At 37.8% G+C, this 23,800-nt stretch overlaps 1 protein-coding gene across 1 annotated transcript; it reads left to right on the top strand.

The window, feature by feature from the left end:
• Positions 1-5,212: 5,212 nt before the first annotated feature.
• LOC106938678 (ephrin type-B receptor 1-B-like) lies at positions 5,213-14,767 on the top strand. The gene is made up of 3 exons (XM_015020809.1): positions 5,213-5,561; positions 5,665-5,823; positions 7,366-14,767. Exons 1-3 carry the CDS (start codon positions 5,407-5,409, stop codon positions 7,475-7,477), a joined length of 426 nt encoding a protein of 141 aa, XP_014876295.1. The 5' UTR covers positions 5,213-5,406; the 3' UTR covers positions 7,478-14,767.
• The last annotated feature ends 9,033 nt before the right edge of the window (positions 14,768-23,800 follow it).

A 23,800-nucleotide genomic window follows, 5' to 3' on the forward strand; every position in this document is an offset into this window, starting at 1 on the left:
GTTGAGGGGGGCCAATATGCTGAAGTGGCCCTCGGTGAAATTGAGTTTGACACCCCTGCTCTAAATCCCAAATCTGGCTTCATGAAATTTTATGCAGTTTGTAAAAGTTTGACACACAGAAGCCAAAGATGTAGAATATGTTCTGATGAGGTTTGTTGTCAGATTAAAATTACCTTTTTTTTAAACTACAACAATCCTTAAGCAGGTTTTAGACATACTTTACATTTCTGTATTGAACGTTTTAGCGGTTTGATTTAATGTTCTAATCTTGAAGGTTGTTTTGATCGACTGTAAGTGGAAAACGATTATAATCAACAGAAAGAAAGGCCTAAATCCTCTGTGTGTGTAAATAATGCATTTAGAATGTGTTTCACTCAGTTAATTACTCGGGCAAATCAAGTTTTAAGTTTCATTCAAATGTATTAAATATGTCTTACTTTACTGGTAGTGGGATGTGATTAAAATCAGTCTAATAAACAAGAGTCTTTCAATTGAATAATCACATTTTATCCTACTTTATCAAATATTTGACGCAAGTAAAGATCCAGATGCAGTAACATTCAGAACGTCTTAATGCAGCTGCATTAATTGTAGGTCCTGTTGCACTTTGTACTCTTTAATTCTCTGTATTCTCTTCATACTTCTTTCATTTAGTTCTGCATTCAGAAATGTTCAACTCCTCTCTTTGTCACTCTTCACGGTCGCTGCATTTTAATGGAAATGTGATTTTTATGTCCTCTATAGTAAATGTATTTTCTTAACGCCTCACCCTCCACTCTGAATGCTGAATAATGAACTAAAAGGCAATATTGTAAATTGAGAAAAACTTTCTTTATTAAAAGTATGTTGGCATAGCAACAGTGACACATTGTTTGCCCCTCTCACCTCATCTGGATGCCGATGTTCTCTGGCGTTAACGGTTTTTAATTCAAACGCATTTTGGCTGAATAAATAAATAAATATGCAGGAATTTATGCAGTCACATCAGATGCAAACTTAGTATGAAGGGTTGAGGGGTTATGCTTTATTTTTGTTGTAATTAATTAATCAGAATAAATGTGTTCAACCCTAACATGTAACTTTTTATTCAGCAAATTGGCATTTAATTACTGCAGACTCGGTGATGCTTCAGCAACTGGCCGCCTCATGGTTTATTCCTGGGAAACGTGTCCAAAGCATTTTGAACCAAACATTTAGCCATGTTTCATCTCAGCTGATGATACTTTTCAAACCACCACTCCCAATCAGTTGAAGTTTTCTGTCTATCATAGTGTGCAAAAGCTTCAACCCCCTGTAGTTTGTTTGTATTTTGCTTGTAAACAGTCTTGTTGTGAAATTACAGAGATCTGCAAGATAATATATCTGGAACTTTTTCCCGTTTTGTAATGTAACAAACTTCAAAAAAAAGTTTTGTGGATTTATTTCTTGTTTTAGAGAAACACAAAGTAGCTCAGCTTTATGAATTTTAAGGATTTTAAAAGATGAGTTTTGGCCCTCTTTTTATTTACAGATAAACTCTTTCCATGAAAGAGTTTATCTGTAGCATCGTCTTCTAACATTTCAACAGCAGGACGAAATTTTTTGTAAAAGATTCTTAAATAAAGTCAACTTCCTGTGATTCCTCCGTCTCTCCTCCGGATCTTGACTCCTCCCTGCCTTTTCTGTTCTCCTCCCGTCGCGCCTCCTCCGCTCTTCCCCGAGCCGCAGCTTCTCTAGAGCCGTAATGAGAGAAATTCAGTGTAATGACAGAGACGGATTCATAATGGAACAGTCTGCGTATAATGATGGGGAAGAGTGTGTGTTTCCAGTACAGCTAACGAGGGTCTGCGGGGGCATTAACTATGCATGGAGCTGACACCCTGAGCTCACACTTATCACACATTCAGACTCGCTTTCAGCCGAACCACACACACACACACACACACACACACACACACAGGCCGACATGTGTAAAGGAACGTGCACACACACACATGATTTCAAAGAACACAGAGGAGTGAAATTGTCAGCAGGGCCACTGCAGGTGCAGTGTTCGACATGAATTAATCATGAAAGAGACCTGTGATGTTTTACTACACTTGCTTCTATTTTGATTGGCATGGAGTGAATTTATGCATTACAAAGCCTAAGAAGTGTGTCAGGGTCAACTGGAGTTCACCTTGGAAGCAGTCAAATCCCCAGCAAGACGACTGTACAGGTGCCACCTTTTTATAGCTCACAGACACATGCATGCATACTTGTTACATTTAATCTGCAGAAAGTCAGGAAAATAAAACGGCACTCATGTTTCCGTCTTGCGATTTTATGGCTAAATGGTTGCAGAAGAGTAAGCACCAGATTTGAAAGTGGGCCGATGTTGGAAGTGGTTAGACTTTGGCTGCAGGTGAGACCAAAGCAGCTAAACGGTTTACAAGGTCAATCAAATCACAGGAGTCTCTGAGAAGTCTGCTGTGGAAACAAGCTGACAAGCAAAAGTCTAAAAAGTGGCAGAGGTCATGAACTGAGGTAGACGGGGAACAAGGCAACAGACTGGAGCATTTTGGCAGGATGACGGGAAGGAAAAAAGACACGATGAAAAGGCGACATCAACAAATTAACAGTAGATTCAGGGAGAAACATGAAAAATGGTTGGAATAAGTGAAAACAGCCTGCAGCTGGCAGGAATGTCAAAACAACAGCACAAAAATCATAAAAATATACATATTTTTATTTTACAGTGATGCAGGCATTGCTCTGGTGAAGAAAGAGTTGATTTATCAATATGAGTCTCATCTGTAAAATATGGACCAGAAGGAAAACGGTAGCAGAACGTAGCTCTGTTTAAACAGAGGCTGGACACTTACTCATGTTTTATGATCAATTATGAAATAAATTACACTTATTAATACTTTTGGTCAACATTTAAATTACAATCATTCATCTCAATTACTCACAGTTTGGAAACAATAAGTAATTTTGGAAACACTTCATTTATTTGCCATTTTTTTTACAAGACGGCCTATTTTGACAGTTCAATAGCAGAAAGTATGTAGTTTGTATATCTTAGCTTTCTGTGTGCTTTAGGTTTTTATTTTTGCTGTTAATTTTGATGAAACACTATTTTTTTTGGAAGCTGTCGTAGTTCATGGCATCTGTTATTTCATCTTAAAGTTACAGCAATATGAATGATAAAACTTTGATTACTCTCAAGTATTCTGATTAGATGTTCTACATCCTTTCACAAGTTTACAGTTCACTAAATCTTCAGGTGATGTTTGGCTCTAAAAGCGATCCGTACCCTTATAATTTAACATTTTATTAATCGAACTTTAAAGAAAATGCTGTTTTTCTGGAGGCAACATTTTGCAATTCATGTAGAAAAGCATCAGGGTTCTGAATAGACAAGACAGATGGTAATAAATGGGGTGTGAGAAAACTGCCAGAAATGTTATCCGACATCTGTACAGTAATTAACTCATAAACTGGTGGATTTTAAGCCATTAGAATATATTTGAGTAGATTTGACAAGCATTGCATCCATAACTTTAATTGTTTTTGTGAATCATTTAAATCATGTCATGTTCCTGACGTACACTGATTTCAGATGGTAATTTATACTTTGATGTTTTTAATGTTTACAGATAAATATCAGGATAAAATTTGTGACCGCCCAGATGAAAATTATGAACTGTTTGCTAATTTTTACACAAGGCTAACTCAAATAATGTACTTCTGATCAGCACATCCAGCCCAGTTTTGCCCTTAAGCCACCATGATGGGATGCCTCATTTAGGACTGCAACATTTCTGCTGTTTTTATTTCTCCACTTATATCTTAAACTGAGCAACATGACTTTGAATTGTTTATAGTCGGTGAACATCTGTGCAGGAATAATAAATTCCTCCAGTTATTTAACTGCCTCCATTCACTTGTTGCACAAAACCCAAGTTGTAAAGTTTGTCTCTTTGTTATTTTGCCCTCTGAAATTATTACGCCCCCTTAAATACTGTATTTTGTTTTGGGGCTTGCTGCATGTGGGTGTTTATTCAGTAGTGCAGATGAAGAGAAGTGATCACAGAAGTGCTAAATGAAATCTTGTTATATGACTTTAACAGGAAGCAGTTTTTCTCTCCTCTTGAGCTTTCATGACGGCACCATGCAGCTTGTCTCTTTGATCCTCAGAATGACTCTGTGCTGCTGAGTATGTAGGATGAAACATTTAGGCATTTTTTAAGTTCAGATATTATATAAATGTAGATTTGTAGCAAAGCTGAGAGGAGGGAGGGACTGAGTGAAGTAGGCATTTCTCCAGTCTCTATCTTTGGAAGTTTGATTTTGCTGAAATAGAGCCATTGTGTTTAACATATATTTCTCTCTTTTAAGATTTTAGCATAGGAAGAATGGTGGTCCATGTCCTGTGGTGCCATTTTTTTCATAGTTTTATTCATTACCACCTGGAAAGTAGCAGATGCGTAGAAAATAATAAAAAGGAACAGCTACTTTATCACTGCAGCAGATTTTCATAGAACAACCACAACTGTTATTCAGTTACTTATTACAGCAATAAACATTCACTGAATATTTGAATATATTGAAACAAACCAATGTTGGAATTTATTTGTGTTTTGACAAAGATATTATCTTTCTTCTCTCATTATCTGACTTCTTTATTTCTGTTACTGTGAAAATCCAGAGTATCCTCATATCAGGTCGTAATGCTGATGTCTGTGTTGCATATCATTGTTTTTTTGTAAAAAGATTGTGGATAATGAGTTTGACAACATTGTCTACATCAAAATTGACAGCAGAAGAATTTTCTTTGACTATATCACCAAATTAACCAACAAAATGTCACAAGATTACGATGTAGCTGGGTTGGTCTGGGAGATAAATGACTGAGAATTATCATTAATAGTGAAAAGCTGAAATTTACCTGAGACCACCACTAAAAATACTTAATAGGTCAAACAGCATATATGCCTTAATGTGTATTAATACAAATATGGGAACCAATTTGACACAGCAGCTAGCATCCTCAGTCTTCTTTAATTCCTCTATTGGGGTTTACAGCCAATCAGCAGCAAGGAAAATGAATGGCTCTTCTGGGTTTGCTGCTTTGCAAATACTAAATCTAAAATATGAGGAATTTTTTATCTTCCCAGGCTGCATTTATATTTTAACCCATAAATAGACACATTTTCTGTTATCTTCCACAGAAAAATACCCAATTATTGTTGATGTCAATTTATTTATAAAGCACTTTTTAAGGATCAAGAACACAGCATTCATTCTTCAAAAGATGAAACTCTGTGACTTCACTTTTGGACAGATTTACCTTTTGCTCCAGTGTAAATCCACCTGCTTCTCCGTTCTGCTGCGTTCCAGGTAATAAACGCCATAGAGCAGGACTTCAGACTGCCAGCTCCCATGGACTGCCCGGTGGTGCTGCACCAGCTGATGCTGGATTGCTGGCAGAAAGACAGAAATGCAAGGCCAAAGTTCTCTGACATTGTCAGCATGTTGGACAAAATGATCCGCAACCCTGCGTCTCTCAAAGCCGGCACCAGCAACATGGCTCCTGGGTGAACAGAGATATTAACTCATTTCCATACCCAAACATTCTCTGTTTGTGATACAGTTGAGATTGTAATCATCCCTGTGGTTCCTTGTTTCTGCTCCCTGCAGTCCTTCCCATCATCCTTTGTTAGACCGGGGAGCTCCGGACCTGAGCAGGGTGAGCTCGGTGGAGGACTGGCTGGCTGCTCTGAAGATGACCCAGTATAGAGACTCCTTCATCGGATCGGGGTTCACATCTTTGCCCCTGGTCACACAAATCACAGCTGAGTATGTCTGACCTAACTGCTTTCACTTCTCGCCTGTCGTTCTCATTGCATGCGCCTTTAAATTGTATAACTATGTTAAATAATTGCAACACGCATCGCGGTGCAACTTTCCAGCTGCTGATGTCTAAACGCAATAAGCGACATCAATGTCAGACTTTCCTCTGGTGCGCCTATACTGCACTGATGCCCTCTGAACCTGAAGTATTCTGAATACAGAGAGGAAATTTACCCAAAGGGACTAATTAAATATATGCTAAAATGTGAAGAAGGCACCGTGCAGGTATATGAACCGGTGAACTCTGATTCACATTTCATGCAGGATGAACAACTTCCTCAGAGAAGAAACGGACGGCGACCCGCCTGAACTCACATTTCTTGGGTTTTTAATTTGGTCTCTTTGCATCATAAATTCAGCACTGCATGTATATTTAATTAGATTTTAAAACGGCTCCTCATGTTACAGTTTTATAGGTAATATAACGCAATGGGTATATGGGACAATCTACATGGGATGTGTGGCCATGCAGTCACTTTTGGCTTTTTTAGTATATTAAACTTGATATTTGAGCACATTCTGATCCAAGACATTATTTAAAAACCACTCTGAAGTCATGAATAATATACATATTATTAAAATACAATCACATCTTATAGGATCCTGATACAAAAATAGTCATTTTATGTGCATTTCTTTTGTAAAGTAAATTGTGTGAAGAGTTTGAGCTGCACAAAATGATCAAATCTTGCAATGGTAATAATATTGGTAAATATTAGGGGTGGACCGATACGAAAATTTGGACCAATATTGAAATTTGATCAAAATAATGTTGCTGTCATGGCTGAAGTGTGCACATTTTCCCTTGATAAATCATTTGAGAGCAAATCAAAACAAAATCCTTTTTTGAAGTGGAGTTAAAAGAAAAACTACAATACAAAACTAAACAAACAAAACATGAAACTAATCATTGATCACACCACACCAATATTGATTCAATACTTATACTGACTTAGTATTGATCTTATCAGTATTTTGGATCAATCCACCCATACTGTGTCGTCCAAACCGTCCTTTGCTGTCTGAACAGAACAAACAGAATAAAAAAACAAATTCTACCCAAAAGCTGCTGTGTGTTAATTCATCTGAAACCTGATCATCGTTTATGTATGTATTTTATTCCTTAAAATTCCAATTGTTTCGGTGTTTCTACTATATTTTTATATTTATTCAGTCTTACATATTTACTATTTTTTCAATTATTTGACTTGCTTTTAAGAGTTGCTATTTCTTTGCACTTCTCTCTGCTTTCTTTCGTGCACGGTGACAGTAAAAGGAATTCTGATTCTGATAATACGACGATAATATATTTGTGGTATATTGTGCAGCTCTTTGTAGGATTGTCCAGTCCAGGTTTGATTAGTTTAAGTGTGTACTTTTGCAAAGCCTGCCATCAGTGTGCTGGCGTTTTCCCCTCCAGCACCAGCAGGGATCATGATAAATGACCACAGATCCTGGTGAGATATATTTGTTTCTTTGTTTTCACAGGGATCTGGAGAGGATTGGAGTGTCTCTTGCAGGACACCAGAGGAAAATCCTGACCAGCGTTCAGTCGATGAGGCACCACACTGATGACCAGTCCCCCACTGAATCTGTGTAGCCATGGGTGAAGAAACACTTTGATATATTTGAGTCTGTGAGCGAACAGACTTCTTTCTCACAAGTTTACTTATTCTGAAGATCTGTTATTTTCCTTCACAATCATTAAAAACCCATTTTAAAGACTCCATTAATGATCTTGCAATCAGTGGAGATATTTCTTACGGTATTTAGCCTCTGACGTTGGAATCCCACCCCTCTGGAAATTTTCTGTACAGGTTTTATTTGTTGACCAGACTGAAGACAGCGAAGAGCAACACTGTGGAGAAAGAAAACGACTGTCTGATCTGAAGGTTATCTCCTGAAAGGAAAGAAGAAAAACCCCAAATTCTGCTTGCAGGATAACTTTGACTTCAGCCCCTTCGCTCCACAAGCCATTTTCATCAAACTCAATCGTTTAAGGAGGACAGGGTGTGTTTTTTTTTATTTGAGGATGAATCAAACTAAGAAACTGCACTGTAAGAAGAAACTAGCTGAGGAGATGTTTGTGTGAATGGACAAACTGGACCAAAAGCCTGTCAGAAAATGTTTCTGGATGCAGGAGCGACAGCAGGCCTTCTTGTTTCCAGCATGTTGTGTTGTGAGTATTTATTTCATTGTGTCTGTGAAAACTACAACCATTTGAATCTGGACTGTTTAAATGGGACCTTTTTGAATCGATCTTCACATTGAAGAGTTAGTAAATATCGTTATTTGGGAATTTCTTCCCTCGTTGTTCATTTACTTAAGCCTTTGCAACGTTACTGGAGTATTTGTGATCTTTTGGTGATTTACTTTCCATTTTATTCGTCACTATAGTGTAAACTCTAAAGTGTTGTTGACTGGAGACAACAAACACTTCCCAGTGCTCAGACAGATGGCCCACATAAAATACATAATTCACACTTTTAATGGATGTTTTTGGGTCGCATCAACGTCCCGAGAGGGAAAGTAAATATGACGGTACGGCTGGATGACAACATGCATAAAGGCACATGTCAATGTATTGTGGAAAGTTTGACCTGAACATATGATATACCTGCATTAAACACAAAGTAATCTGATATTTTATTTAAATTTTAATGCTTGTGGCTAACAGCTAATGAGCTACAATATCATACAAAACCTACATAAACTGACTGTCAGTGCAGAAATGCTGTCCTGATGAAATGTGGTGAATGTAGCAGGAAGATGTGATTTTCATACGATATTTATGATTTTATATAAATTTCATGGCCAAACCATTTGATTTCTGAATGAAAAATCTTTTTTCTTTTTTTTTTTTTTTTTACTTACTTACTTACAGAATATTTACATCTTCAGAGAAACTGAATACTGGATTTACAGTTATTGGTCATAATTATTAAAATTAACTGAAGATGCTGGAAATGTATCACTCCATGAAATGAATAGTTAATACATGATACATGATCTATCACTTTTTGAATTAAGGCATTGACCTGCATCGATTTGTTTATAATATTCTAATTCATTGTTATGCGCCTGCATAAGCTCAGGCATTGATTTCCCACCTACAAAGTAAATCAATTACCTGCTATATCCTGAGGTGTGGAGGAAGAAAGCAGCTTAAAGGACTGAGGGTGTGAAGTGAGACAATAAGAGCCGTCCACGATATCTCAGAGGAGGTATTGTGTTCCCATGTTCGTGTGTTTTGGCTGCAGATCCTAAATCTGAAAGCCAGTCAAGTGTTAATGCAGTGCATGAACCAACCAGAAATCTGGCGTTCATCTTCTGTCCATGACAAATCTCAGCTCTGTCTAAAGTGTGTGGCTGGAATCCAGATGGAAATCTTCCTCCTGCAGCAGGCAGTCTGGCTACACTTCCTGCATCCTTTTTTTTTTCCATTTAAAGGCTGTTGGACACGTCTTTGTTATCAGAGTTTGTTCAACACTGACGCCTCTGATTAAAACTGTTGGAGTAGTTTGTAGATCAAATAGGGTCAAGCGACCTATTTGTGTTCTCATCTGCGGACAGCAACTTTTTTAACACACACAGAATTGATTTGCTACAGTGAAGATAATGCAGCCGGTACATGTGCTGATTGTTTGTCCCGTTTCAGTCGTTAATGAGATGTTTGATTCTCTTGTGAACGAGGCCTGATCTTATTGTGGAGAAGAAGTGCTTTTATCTCAGCACGGAGCGGATTACCAGCTGTGAAACAACTGCAGTCTCCAACCCAAACCTCCGGCATCTCAAGGATTACCCTTCAGTTGCTCTGATTGGGTGTTAGGATTTTACTCGTCATCGGCTGCGAGCCCCGATTCACAGCGACAGGAAGTGGCTCTGTTTGCTCTCACCAGCACAAACTCTGCCTGTGTTTGTCTCTCAGCACTGCTCCCTGTTGCTTCGGCCTCTTTGTTTCTGAACATTGTGACTTTGGAATGTCAGAACCTCCAAAAATGTTCAGTTTCCACTTTTTTTCCCCCCCTCACTCATACTCTGTCCTCACGGCGCAACCGCAATTGCGTTTGTTGCCTGGCAACGGCAGCTTATTGAACATTTTATCAGGAAGTATTGAGATCAACTGGGAGCACGTCAGCGGTTCAGAGGAATAATTAGTTGTAAATAGATGCCTGTGGAAAAACAGGCTCAGCAGTAGCTAGGGGGTTTAATAAAGAATGAGACAAGTAGTGTGGCTAAAAGCTCAAACTGAATGCTGCCTAAAAATGTCACGCACAAGAAAAGAAAGCTGTGAAAACGGGCATCATAAAACACGCGTTTCCAGGCACTTTAAACCACTTATGTTACTTTTATCTCCTTTTAGATGTGTGCTTTACAGGAAGTCTGACTGGTTAGCATGTCAGTGTGAACTAAAGATGACAGGAATATAAGTTCATGTGTTAAGTTTGACTGTGACGACTTGATGCCCTCCACAAGTTACAAATGAATAAAGTAAAGAGAAATTCAGATTTTTATTGCAGCAGCTAAAAATTTCACCCTGAGAAATGTTAGAAAATCCAACCTTTATTTTAAGAATAGTTATTAAGTTGGAAAAAGTCTGGCATTTAGATTAAAGTTACTGTCATACCTAACAACTTCTTCAACATAATTTAAATGTAAATCAATCGTTTTCATTGATCTCTGTGTTTAGAAACATTTTATTAGTAATACAAGATTTCCTGTCAGTCACTTCATCACGACGTCATCCGAGTAGAGCAGGCATAAATAAATCAGAAAACAACAAAACATCCACAGTCAGAGTAATAATCAAAAAGTTTAAAGCAGACCTAGGAAGAGCTAAACTGGGGTATTTTATTCAGAGATAGATCATTTACTGCAGTCTTGTTCCTGAGTCGTTCTTAAAAGATAAATCCATAAACACTGATGTCAGTGAAAATAAGAGATTAGTTTAAATGTTTGTATGTAAACAAGACCTAAAGCACGCAGAGCTGAAACACTCTGTAATTATAACTGGATGTCTGGGTTCCTGCTGTGTCTACTGCAGGCTGAAATACACGTTTGAGAAGTTTTTCAATATTTCCACCAAAAGGAAATATTGTGAGGTTATTTTTGTCCTATTTTAAAAGGAATGTGCTGTAAATCATTTGATAGTGTCGAGTTTTCTCATAGAGCAATGAAGAAATTACAAGAACAGCCCAGTTTATGCATCAAAATGCATGGAGTGTTTATTATCAGGGACTAATAAGAAAATACCTAAAATCCCAGCATGCATTGAGCTGGATGACAGCTGCAAAGACAAGTCAACACAATCTTTGAAGTTTGTTATTATAACTTTACATTTGTCATACAAATTCATTTTCTTTGTCTTGGACCGTTGAGAACTGGATCATTAAGTCTGAGTTTAGTTTTTCTTTTGCCCTCTTAACCTTTTATACATACCGCTGTATTCTTAAGCAGTAAATAAATTCACCATCAGAGCTCAATGTTTAAAATTTGGACTTTTGTTTGGATTCATCCTCCAAACCTCAGTCAGTCTGTGTTAAAGCAAAGGGAACTGGAGCTGCATTTGCACCTTCAGGCAGGTTGTTGGTGTGACGAATCAAAAATAGAGCTTTCTAAATGCTAGCATTTTATAAGTAGCAGTAAAGTGATACAGTCACTTTGACTGGTTTAGGCTTTTTACTGTAGAAAGAAATGACCTAAATTGATTCAGAAACGTCTTAAAGTGTCCAACCAGTGATGGCCGACTTCACACTGTTTACAACCCATTCCTGCTTCACACAGACAGAAGGAAAAGCATCTACTGGTATCCATAAAACTCAATGGAATAATAGACGTGTTGAACATTATAGGAGAAAATAAGGAATTAAATGTGAATATGTTTAGAAATGCAAATGAACTTCCTTCTGTTCATCCATCCATTTTTCAAAGACTTAAGTCCTAAACTGACTCAAATGATCCTGAAAAGACATTTTGGAAGACTATGATTTTTTTGTAATTTTATTTCTTTTGTTTTTTATTTTGTTATGAGCGATGTGGTTTTTACCCCTATAGGCCCATGGGAGCGCCTGTTTCTCTTTGAGAAGAGTAGAAACAGTAACGACTTACCAAAACTCCTTAAAAACATGATGGATTTTTGCATTTTCTTTAAAAGAGCCAAACAGGGGGCACAAGATGGGCTAGACATGTTGACAAAGTTGCAGCTCATGAAAGAGTCTCAAACCTTCTACTAAAAACCACAGGATATCTAAACAGTTTGTCAAAACTTCGTTTGAAGTCATCATCTTGTTGAGAAAGATTTATTATTCATAATTCTGCTCACTTCTTTGCTAATTAGATGAGTTGAACATTCCTCCTGATAGAATCAAAAGACGGTTGTTTCATCCCGTCACTTGGCAAGTTTTTTTTTTAATTGTAAACCGATTTCCGAACACTTTCAAGCACCAACTTCCCAGATGGCTCCTTGTGAAAAACCATCTGCTGCATCACTTTAGTTCAGTATTACAAAGCTGTATGTTTGACTCAACTGCTGCTGCTGCATGACACACTTTGCATATGAGATCAGCTGGAGGAGAATATTAAAGACAAAACACACGAGCGACGTTCTGGGACGGTGAACTCGGTGGCCGGTACTTTGTGGACGCTACTCTCGCTAAACGTAGAGTTTGCATGATGAACTACTTCTGAGTATAATAGCGGACTAATAAATGCTTTGCATAGTGACTGCTTTGAGTATGCGCAGGCAATTGGATGCTTTAATTTCCCAGCAGTGCTCCCTGCCTCTGCTGTTTCATTGCTGTGCTCTGTGGCGTGTTACTGCCACCTGGAATAACGCTGAAGCATTGGCAGGAATGTAAATCACACCACTCATGTGTGTTTGTGTTTGTAGGGGGAGAAAAAATGAGAAATGTCTCATAAAAATGTGCAGAGACGTGAATTTAGAGCACATCTATTGTTTTAAGATGAAAGCAAAAGATGAGATCCTCTGCTTGTGATATAGGATGTAATTATGTAACAGCTCTGCGGCTACGGAGCTTTTGCTGAACTTGCTACTCTGTAAGTACGGGCAGGAACTAAGCAGTTACTGTGGATATCTTTTGCAGGACCTCAACTCCTTTCCTTTGTAAAATGTCAACATTTTATGCAACTGCAATTCATCCTTGTATGCTGGGATTACTGTCAGCGGGGACCGCGAGGAAAGATGTTTCTCACTTCCTGTCTGAATGGCAGCAGCAGACAAAAAGCCCTCCCTGTGTGATTCAGATGGCCTGACAGCTAAACCTGACATTTGCTGCAGATATTTTAGATAAAACCCCAAAAGGAACAACAGTTCAAATCCGAAAATAAAAAAAGCTACAAAACAACAACAGTCTGCTCTAAATACTTATGGATGGATTTAACTTTTTATTTGAAGTGTTTAGCTTATTAGACTGTTCTGGCTGCTGTTTTAGCTACTCAACTGAGACTAGAACCGAAAGAAGGTTAGATATAATGTGAGGAAAAAGGGAATAGAAGAGACAAGGATGAGGAGAGACTGAAAAAGGTGGGAGGGAAGGAGAAGAGAGCGGCAAAGCCCAGTTGTTTGAATAAAAATGAGGCTGGGCGTGGAGAGATTACTCTTTCTTTTTTGTCTTTCCGTCTGTGCGTTCCCATCCACCTTCTCCTCCTAATGCCAACAGTTTACTCTGCTTCCAGTCCACATCCCCACAGCCTGCTTTGAACAGTTTGAAGGAAAGGAAGTCGTTCTATTTTAGATGGAATCTTCTAAAAAGAAAAAAAAAACATTTTGAACTCGTATCTCCTGAGCTACACTGGCACATATCCTTTTTTTTTTTTTGTTTTATCAGAAACCCCTGCAGTATTTCAGTTTTGTTTTTGATTTTAAGTGTTTAAAACTCTCAACCTGCTTTTCCTCCTGGTGCATTTCCTGTCTAGATTCATCAGAGTAAACTTACTCATGCACAGCACAAACAAAAATGTTAATTTTACAGATTTTAAGACTTTATCCTCTCCAAAAGAAAGCATTTTTTTTCTCAGAGTTTTGACCATAGGGTGTTTTTTAACAGTTTTAAAAAAGAAAATTAAATTTGATTTATACATCTCTCAATAAGGCTAGTAATTCCTATTTTGTCCTCTTGAGTTTTTCACACGTTATTTTACTGTTTTCTTTTGCTTAAAACAAATGAAAATGTCAGCATGCCTATTCATCCAATAAATATAAAATATTCTTTATAACTAATTAGTACTTCATGGCACAATCTCAATATGATAAAAATAATAACATCTAAGTTTTAGTACAGCTTCACAAAGACACAAGCACGACTGTCGAGCATTAATCACTAAAATATTCTAAAACTGCAAAAAGCTATAATAATAAATATAGGTATGAACTATGTTTTCTAAACTGTGAACACAATAATTCATTTTACAAAATATTGAATTACTTTGCTGTTTAAGTTTTAAAATGTTTTGTAAATTTAAGTTCAATTCAAACTGTCTTATACACGACTCTGTTTTCTATTTCTAATTTTCTCATGCTGATGTATTTTTGTTCTCCTTGCTTGCCATACTTCTTATGTCTGTAAAGTAAAATTTCTCTTAAAAAAAAAGAAAAAATGGTTAATTGTATTTTGCCTTTCTATGTTTGCCTACAATTGCTGTTCCACTTGTTGGCGGCTCGTCTGTTGAGCGTCCCACTCTGCTGTAATATAACTCTGTAATATAAGGGGAGTTTGCACACACGTGCATTTTGTGTGGCTGTAACATGACGTGTGGGTGTGCTGTTGTTCGGTGTACAGTAACATGTTTGTACATTGTGTGTTTGTAGCTGTGGACTTTTTGACTCTTACATTTACAATGAACTGATTGTCAATAAAGAGGACAAACTGAACTGTTTTGAGTTTTCTAACACGCAGAGGATGAGATTAAGGTAAGAATAAAGGTTTCCAGATGTTAGTAACTTCATTCACTTTTGAATTAATCTTAACTGCATTCATTATTCAGAAAAGCACGATGCTTTTTGCATTAATTTTTCAGAAAATAGACACAGTCACCATGATATCAGCTTCTGATTCATCTGCATCCTGTAGTAAATCTTTTAAGTTACTTTTTAGTTGCTTCAGATGACAACAGATTTTTAGTTTTTTGATGGTATTTGAAATGCATTTATCTGGTAGCAACCATTGCTTTCAACAATTAGTCTTTACTGATTATTTTTGACAAAATACTTTCAGCTCAGTCAGCTTGGATGGAAGTCAGAGCATCATTTTCCAAGTGTTACCACATATTTCTTCTGTGGCATTGAAAGGCATCTAAACAATTATGCGGCTAACACCCTTCGTCACAGTTGGGTTGGTGTCATTCACCCTTTTCTTTTCCAACTTGTTACAGTCAAGCATTTTCGTTTTAGTTTCACCTCCGTTACCCTGTGTGCATTTGAAAACTCTATTATGGCATTTCATATTTTGCTTTGGGAACGGCGTCTTCCTCTCTCCGTGGCATTTCTGCGACAGCAGATTAGAGCCATTAGAGATGGAAAAAATTGAGAACTGTAAATTTCCACCAAAAACGTCAGAAATGTTGATTAAAAATGTTCTAGAAAAAAAGTTTAAATTTCTGTCATACATTTCACCCTATGATCGCATGATGATGACGAAACTCAGAATTAGTTTGGACTTTTGGAGCTCAGGTATTTCTATGCTTTTCTAGAAAATGTCTTTAATCTCAAAATGTCAGAGATTTTTGGCCACTCCGTTTTATTCTATCTAGAATGATTTTAATAAACCATCATACACTTCATCCTGTGTAATTGGATGAATTATTTCTCTGTGGATAATGACACTATAACATTCAGTCAGCATGATTATAAGGCGTTTTTGCCTTTGTTCTGCAGTTGATGCACATTTTACACCAAAATCTTCATCTTTGAAACGTGGGACCCGTCTACTTCCTGAACAGGACGCTGGATGGACATTCCCACATTATACTTACAGTGACGGTGCGGCTCTAATTCATGTTGTGAATCATTTGGGTTTTCTAAAATTGTTGACAGCCATGTCAGACTAATATGTGTGTTTATAAATTTTGAACTTTGAAGAAAGTCGTCAAGCATATTTCAGTTTGATAACACTGAATTATTTTCACCTTAATTCCCTCGCCTCTGCTTTTCTGCCATTGCATTTAGATTGGTGGGTTTTCCTCAATGAGAAAGAAAATGAGCCTGAAATTACTTCTGTGGTTTGTGTGAGAACAAAAGGACACTGAAGGAAAAAAAAAAGAGAACGTCACATCTGGATATCTTTACATGAGGACCCAGATAACGCTCCTCATTCAGTGTTCAGTATTCCCCACCACAGGCAGCATTAAACCTTAGATTTCACCTTATCTGGTGTACATTATATTTCTCAGTAGACTAGAGATGACAGCTGCGTTCTGGAAAGTAATGAGAAAGGTAATAAAACGTCTTAATGACTTCCTCTTTTACACAGAAGAGTAAATTAATCATTTATGGGAGGGAGAGCAAGTTTAAAAAAAAAGGTTTTGACTTTAATTCTGCCGTTATAAATGTCAGTTTGTGAAAATGATTTTGAATGGATCAGGTCAGAGAATAAGAGGCATTTAATAATATCACTGAGCTAAAAAAAAATAATAATCGCACAAACTAAAAAAAAAAAAACCCCACAGGGTGAAGGACATGAATCACATTTAAAACCTAAATTTGCCAATAAAAGAAACCAATTACCTGCCAGCCTGTGGAGTCTGCTGCAATGCAATATTCAGAGCAGTGAGAGCTTCATCAGTTCACATGAAACTGATTAACAGCACAGGAACTATTGCAAATTGCTAATGGCTGCCATGAATACACACGAGGAGTTTAACTGACATAAACCTATTAACTGCAGCTAAGTGATAGAAAATGGAATTTGATTAATGTGGTTTGTGAGCGACTAGATTGTCCGTGACATGAGCTTACCTTAAAATTAAAGTTAATTTCCAATCGACTGTTAAACCCAGACCACAAACATCAACCAAAACGCATCTGGGAATTTAGTTTGTGCAAACTTGCCAAAGATCCTCCTCACTTCAAGAGAGAAAAGTTCTTCACTCCAGCAATCAACTTGTCACATTAACGGTTACAGTTCATCCCAGCAGAGCTCTGAAGGTATTAACTCTTTGCTCTTCAGGACTCTGAAGAAAGTTTCCTGTGATGTCCAGTTTACTGCTGACCACACAGAGTTCTGCCAGTTGCTTAATCAATAATCCAGCACACGAGGGAAGCCGCTACCAGCATTGCTGACCAATCATCTTCAAAACATCAAGGTAGGCTCCAGAGATCAGTGTAAGTACTGTATATGACAAAGAGGTGTGGCTGCAAGCTCTCCTGGCCCTTCAAGGCTTAAATCAGTGGTGAATAAAATGAATAAAAAACAGAGTACTGACAAAACCTGCAGGAGGAAATTGGGTAAAGCTTGCATAGATCCGCCTGCTGGAATATTCTGGAGTGTTTTACCCCCTCCAGTGGGTTTTAGCTCACAGGCAGCTTACACAGCAGAGCTGAAGCTTTCTTTGGCTCCCTCATACACCCAAAAACAGGAATGTTGGGCTAAAAGGAGGAACAATGCAGAAGCCCTTCACAGTTTACCAAGAATGAGGTAATTAAATGTAAATATCTGCAAAGAGAGATGATTTGCATCATTTCCTCGTGTGCATTGTTGAAAACAAAGTTGGACAATGCAAAAACTAGCTAGATAAATGGAGAGAAGCTTTTTTTTTTTTTTTTTTTAAAAACTCATTTGTTTCTTGTTAATCTTTTTCGAAATGTCTCCAGTTCAGCCTCCACTTTGCATTGTTGTGCAACTTTGCTTTCACCATGTGTAAACTTTAAAGATATTCCAACAGGAGACTCGCACCGTAAAAAATGAGATTAGACCGAGCGGCTTCCTGCAAACACCGAGGGCATCCTCTGAAAGCAGCACGGGCGCTGATCCCTCCAGAAGAATCACCGGCTAAATTTAGTCCTCAGAGGCTTCAGGGCAGAAAATAAACAATGGGAGGCAGAAAACGTGACGGGGGAGAGGAAGGTACAGGAGAAGGTTAAATATGGGGGGACAGATGGAAGTTAATGGGAAAATAGAAAAAAAGATGCATGAGAATTGGCATTATTATCTTAACATTGAGAAAATTCGTTTATCTTACACAACATTAATTTGGATTATGCTGAGCATTAAAGTTTCCTTTGATTCTTTTTTTATCAAAGTTATTAAGCTTTGAGCAAGTGGAGCCAGTTCAGGTTTTAATGCTGTAAAATGTTGGTCAAACATGATTTTGGTCGACTGAATTTCTCCAACATGAATATTCGCCTTTCTAGCAAAGAGTTCCTGAGTTGTTCCTCATGAACTCTTGTAAATCAGCCGACCGGTGCTTTAACTATGCTGCTGCGACATGATGAGGTCAAGAGTGATTTAAGCAACATGTCACTGCCTAATTTTAAACTTCAAATGGGCAGGAAAACCATAAAAATCCTTTTTTAAGGAAGGTGTTTTTTCCTGCTGTGGCCAAATGCCCGTTTGAACTTAAATTTACAGCTCTGTTGTTTTTCCCTCTTCCCTCTTTTAAATGCTTTTGTTTTTTGTGTGCTTTCTCCACTGAGGATTTCTGTTTGCACATTAAAGGTCCACACAATTAAAATGGCACTAAAAGAGTGATTAGATAATCTTCGTTAGCTGGAGAGCAAAAGGGATGAAGGCGCTTTATCAGGCTGTACAGCCGACTTGATTGTACAGAAAAAAACTTCTATCAAGGATCTGTAAATGTGACTAACACGTCGCGTCACTGGAAATCAAAATGAGGGAGTGCAATAATTAAAGGTCAAACTATTTGCCTCAGTGGGATAATTTACAGCACTAAAGGTTCGAGTTCAGCAAGGTTAGACTATTATATTACCTTAAAGTTACAAATAACAGCACTCTGCAAAATGTATAGTTCTTAATATAATTAAACTGCAAGATGTACATTTGTATCTTAAAAATTGTATATTTAGTATTTTAGAATAAAAATGGATTTCGCAAATAATTAAGAATGTTTGATTCTTGGTGTGAACTGATGCTTGATGGAAGAAATCAAATAAAAAGTGAAAAGCTGAAATTGGTCCAGAATGTGAATAAAAGGTTTCTGACAGCAGAAACAGAAATCTAACAGTTTTTCAAGAGGTTTTCTTCACAATTCACACATAAACATTAGTGTTTTTTACGCAACACAGTCAAATTAGGGATGATTCATGTATTGTTAGCTGTTCATTGCAGGTGTTTGTATTGGGATTCTGTTGCAGCCTGTGGGTCACTGGAAACGGATCTGGTTCCTGGTTGGAGTCTGACTCCATGGAGCTCCGCCGGTCAGACATCTTGTCTTTATGTCATGATCTCTGTCGCCCTCTGCCATCAACCTCCGCCGGCACAAATTCTGTCTTTCTCCTCTCTCTGCCATCTCAGTTGTATCTCAACTGAGATGGCAGAGATCTCAGTTGAGATACAACTCAACTCAGATCCTTTTGAGCCTTTAGCGATTAGCGCTCCAGGTGTCACTAGAGTCCCGGTTCTTTACCGCAGTTAGATCTAGTCAGCACAGAATAATACGTTCACATCTATCTCAGTATCCGAACGTCTGGACTCCCGCCTGACTGCTCCTGGAGGCTGTGGTCAGCCGTTGCCTGGCTGACAGGTTTCCGGCGCTCAGGAGGTTTCCTCCTCCTTGATGCTGATTGCTCTGCTGCAGGAGGCTTTGCAGCCACCTGGCTGCCAGTGTTCACCTGCTCTGGGGAACATGGGGCAGGTTTTAAGGTCTGTCTCTTCCCCTGAACGTCTCTGGCCTGGTTTCACTGCCGACCTGTTACCTCTGCCTGCTGGAGCCTTTGGGGGCCAAGAGGACATGACTTTTAGGGCCCATAGGCCCCATGGGAATCAAATGCAGTGAGGTTATTACTCTCCTCATCATTGTAACATCCTTACAACTTGCGCACACACAACTATGCTACGCTACACAAACAGTATCTCTTTCTATCTTCACAAGGACTTTGTATTGACTTGCGTTCATTCCTACAGCCCAACCATCACACGCCTTACCCTAAACCTGTAACCCAAAAGCAACATTTCTTCTAAAAATGCATGCAGACAACCAGGACTGCCATGTTGACATAAAAAAAAAATAAATAAAAAATGGTTATAAAATACCATTTATCTCAGTGTGAGGTGACATTTGGTTGAAATGAAATGTTCTCCGGTGACATGCTCCCTTTTCTCACCTGGAATTGTTTGGGTGTTAAAACAACCAAGACTACAAAATGATAAAGTGACATTTTTAGCTGCACAGTCTTGAGTTTTGGTTCCCATTGAGATATATATATATATATATATATATATATAAAAATTTGTATCACAGTTACACTTGTCTCATAAAATATTTTATCTATTTCTATAAAATATCAATCATTATTTAAATGAAATTCACTGATCAAAACATTAAAATCCCCAAGACTGAGAAAAACAAAAGGTTTTGTGAGGAACAGGAAAAAAGACAACTTGCTCATTAGCAGTTGGGGAGTGTGATGTTTGCGTATCTGAAAAAAAAATTCTTATCTCAAGTTAAAGTAAGAAAAGTATTAAGCCGCAGAAAGATTTCTCTGAGCTGTCAGATCAGTGCATGTCCACACAGCAAGTTTCTTAAATAAATACTTCAGTTTCCAATGAGGATTAAAGCTAAAAGATCCAAACATTCTTGTCTCTTCATCTCACAGATTAGCTCTCTGACTTCAACATTTCTGTGTGTGTTCGTAAAAACCCGCTGCCACAAACTGTGTCCTAACTGACGTGATTGAAAGAGACTGCTCTAAACGGAGATAAAAGCAGTTTAGAGCAGTCATAACACAACCAAACTTAGAAATCAATGCCAGACAAAAAGATGTTAGAATCTGGCTTTTATCTCAAAACAATGAGACACAATTAAGGGAGGACTTCCAAAGTGAAGCTGGGAAATGTTTATAAAAAGGAATTAGTTAATGAGAAACTGGTGTGTTTGCTGGAAATATACGGAAAGTACAGATAGAAAGGGAAGTAAGCAGAAGGTCTTTAATTTAAACATAAAATTGAGAAGTGCATTTCAACATGCTTTCACAACAATAACTAGACGTATTAATTTATTGCAGTGCAGAAATCTTGGTCAGCTCTGGTGCTTGTCTGACCAAACATTGGCTGTCAGACTGATGACAGCATGAAGCTGTGTTGGTGTGTAGAGGAGTGTGTGGGCCACTTACTAACTGCAAAACCAAACCACTGTTAGCCAAGCAACTGTACAGAAAAACTAAAACTCTTCAGTCTTTTCACATTGCACGTTAGCCTTTAGCATGCTAACTGAGGCTTACATGTTGCTTTTAAATGAATTTTTTGTAATTTATCTAAACATTATATCAATGGTCTGTCCTTAAGCTAAATGTATGTTTTCCTTTGGGTAGATTGGTGGCTTTTTAAACAGTATTTTCACTTTAATTACACTGTAAAACGATGGCCTTCAGAGTTAAAAACAACGTCTTCTCTGTGGTTTCCAAGCCTTTGCATTGCATTAGCATACCTGAGCCCCAGATAAACATACATCCTCAGCTGCTGCTTCAGATGTACTGATTATGAAATTAGTATGGAAATACACACAGCAGTCGTTTATAATGTTGCTGGCATTGCCAACACTCACGACGGATCGGAATAATACATCCACCTGCATGAAAAAGTGAGTGAATATTAAAGTATTTATGAAGCTATGTAGGAAGTGACTTAAGTAACCCTGACATTTCTTTTTTTTTTAAAAATCTCATCAGTTTAATCTTACTGTAGGACTGAAGTTCTTCAGGGGAAAATGCTTTGCTTCTCTGTCTTTTCAACACCTGGCACTAAAATAGTTACTAATTTATTGGAAAAAACAACAAATGGAACAGTTTGAGGATTACCGGCTGGATTTAGTTTCCAAATCATCCGACACCAAGATGATGTGAGGCTTAATACAGCTGCTAAACACTTTTAACATTTAATGCAAAAACTCTCACACAGATAACATTAATGTTATAAAGTACATTACACACCTTTCTGACAGGATGTGGTCAAATTGTTCATATTGTGTTTTATTTTATGGTTGGAGAACTGAAGAAAACTGTCTATCGGTGGACAGTAAAGTTTTATCTCAGCTTATTGAATGGTTTAAATCTCGATTTATTGATTCAAATGAACGTCATCATTTGCGACAGAAAAACAGAAACGTGGTAAATTGTCCTAATAATAATTCTCTTGACTCGCATCGAGTTGACAACTTGTCCAGAGAGCGTGTCGTATTTCTGAACGCAAGTTCAATTCCACATTAATCATGATATCATGTCCAAGTGTATGAATCCCTGAAACTGAAGCATGTTTCCTTTATTGTGTCTTTAGCTGGTAGAACAACATGCAGAGTCTGTGGAATGATTTATCAGGGAAGCCAAAAGGCATAAAAATGATTTAAAAACTCAGAAGTGATTACAGTGATTTTCCTTTCAGCCATCCGTCAAGAGTGTGTATCCAAAAACATGAAAGGTTTTATTCCCCTGATTTGAAATGCTAATGTTCAACAAAAGGAGCATGTTATTTATCACGTTTCCAGCACACAAGTTTTACTTCCCTGTTAAATCGAGAGCTCAGAAACCTATGAGCCTGAAAGGGCTTAGTTCAGGATCTCTGCAAATCTCTCCAGCGCTGTCATATTTATTTTAGCATCCGAAAGCTCCTGCTGACTGCTGTTCAATAATAGATAAGCATCCATTCTTTTTTTTTTTTTTTAAAAAAAGCACTGTTCATCACTTCCTGCAGATACTTCACAGGATGAAAGAGAAACCAGGGGAGAAATACAAAGAAAGAAACCCGTCTCATCTTCTAAGGCACAAAATGGAACCTGCGTCCAAAAGGAGTCAATTATAGGAGTTGCTGGGGGCAGGAAAGAAAAATCGGATTTGTTTGTGGTGTAAAGATGACTCACTGTTAGCGACATATGTCCCCAAACAGGACTCCTCCCGTCACCCCGTCTCTCTTTTTGACCCTCTCTCTCGTCTCTCTCCTTGTGCCGCTCTGCCCTGATGAAGTCACGCTGCCGTGTCTGGTTATGCGCTCGCTCTGACACGCATGGTCAGAGTTCTTCTTGTCACTACTAAAAGCCATTAACCCCTGAAATGATGGGCTGAGGCAGCACTTCTGGCATCATTCATAAAGTATGAGATCCAGTTACCTCATCTGGCTTGTTTCTCTAAACTCTGGAAGTAATGAGAAACAGGCAGGGCAGTAACTTTGAGTCTGGAGTTTTACCTGCAGAGATGTTTATGCTTTAGAGGTTAAATCCAACTGGGCTTCATGGAGTATTAAATACAGGCCCTGATTTGCTAGTTTTACATTTTACAAACTTGGTAATGTATGTATTGGTTGTGTTCAAACACAACAAATTGCCTAATAATTATCGTCTAAGCTTGAGCGTAGACCACAGCAGAAAGATCATCATGTACTCCTAAAAATGAGGCTGGCATGTCGGTAAATATAAAGACTTAATCTCAGGTTTGATGCGATCTCTGAAAAGATCTTAAACACATTTATTTCTCCTCAGGAAACACTGAATAACTGTGTTTTAAGCTTTTAAGAAGTCCAGGTCCTAAGAAAGCCTTTGTTAAATTTTACAGCGGGGAGGTTGTGCGATGAAACTCGTAAAAAATGATGTGGTGCTTTTTCAAGGTTGTAAAATTCTTAGTTTCTGAAATGAAAATATAAGAAAGGCAAAAGTGAACCTGCTTTCTCAGGTGAAAAAAAAGAGCTTTTTGTTGCTTTACATTTCGTTACCTCTAATGCTCCAGGACAATTTTAGTTCTTATTCA

This window comes from Poecilia latipinna, unplaced genomic scaffold, assembly GCF_001443285.1.
Source record: "Poecilia latipinna isolate Pla-1442-1.1 unplaced genomic scaffold, P_latipinna-1.0 Scaffold2665, whole genome shotgun sequence".
In the NCBI taxonomy this organism is placed as follows: Eukaryota; Metazoa; Chordata; class Actinopteri; order Cyprinodontiformes; family Poeciliidae; genus Poecilia; species Poecilia latipinna.

Bases quoted from the DNA above. Each gene is read 5' to 3' on its own strand.
- LOC106938678 (XM_015020809.1), top strand. From the start codon at position 5,407: ATGGACTGCCCGGTGGTGCTGCACCAGCTGATGCTGGATTGCTGGCAG. The intron at 5,562-5,664 runs GTGAACAGAGAT...TGCTCCCTGCAG, and splicing joins ACCAGCAACATGGCTCCTGG to TCCTTCCCATCATCCTTTGT. The intron at 5,824-7,365 runs GTATGTCTGACC...TTGTTTTCACAG, and splicing joins GTCACACAAATCACAGCTGA to GGATCTGGAGAGGATTGGAG.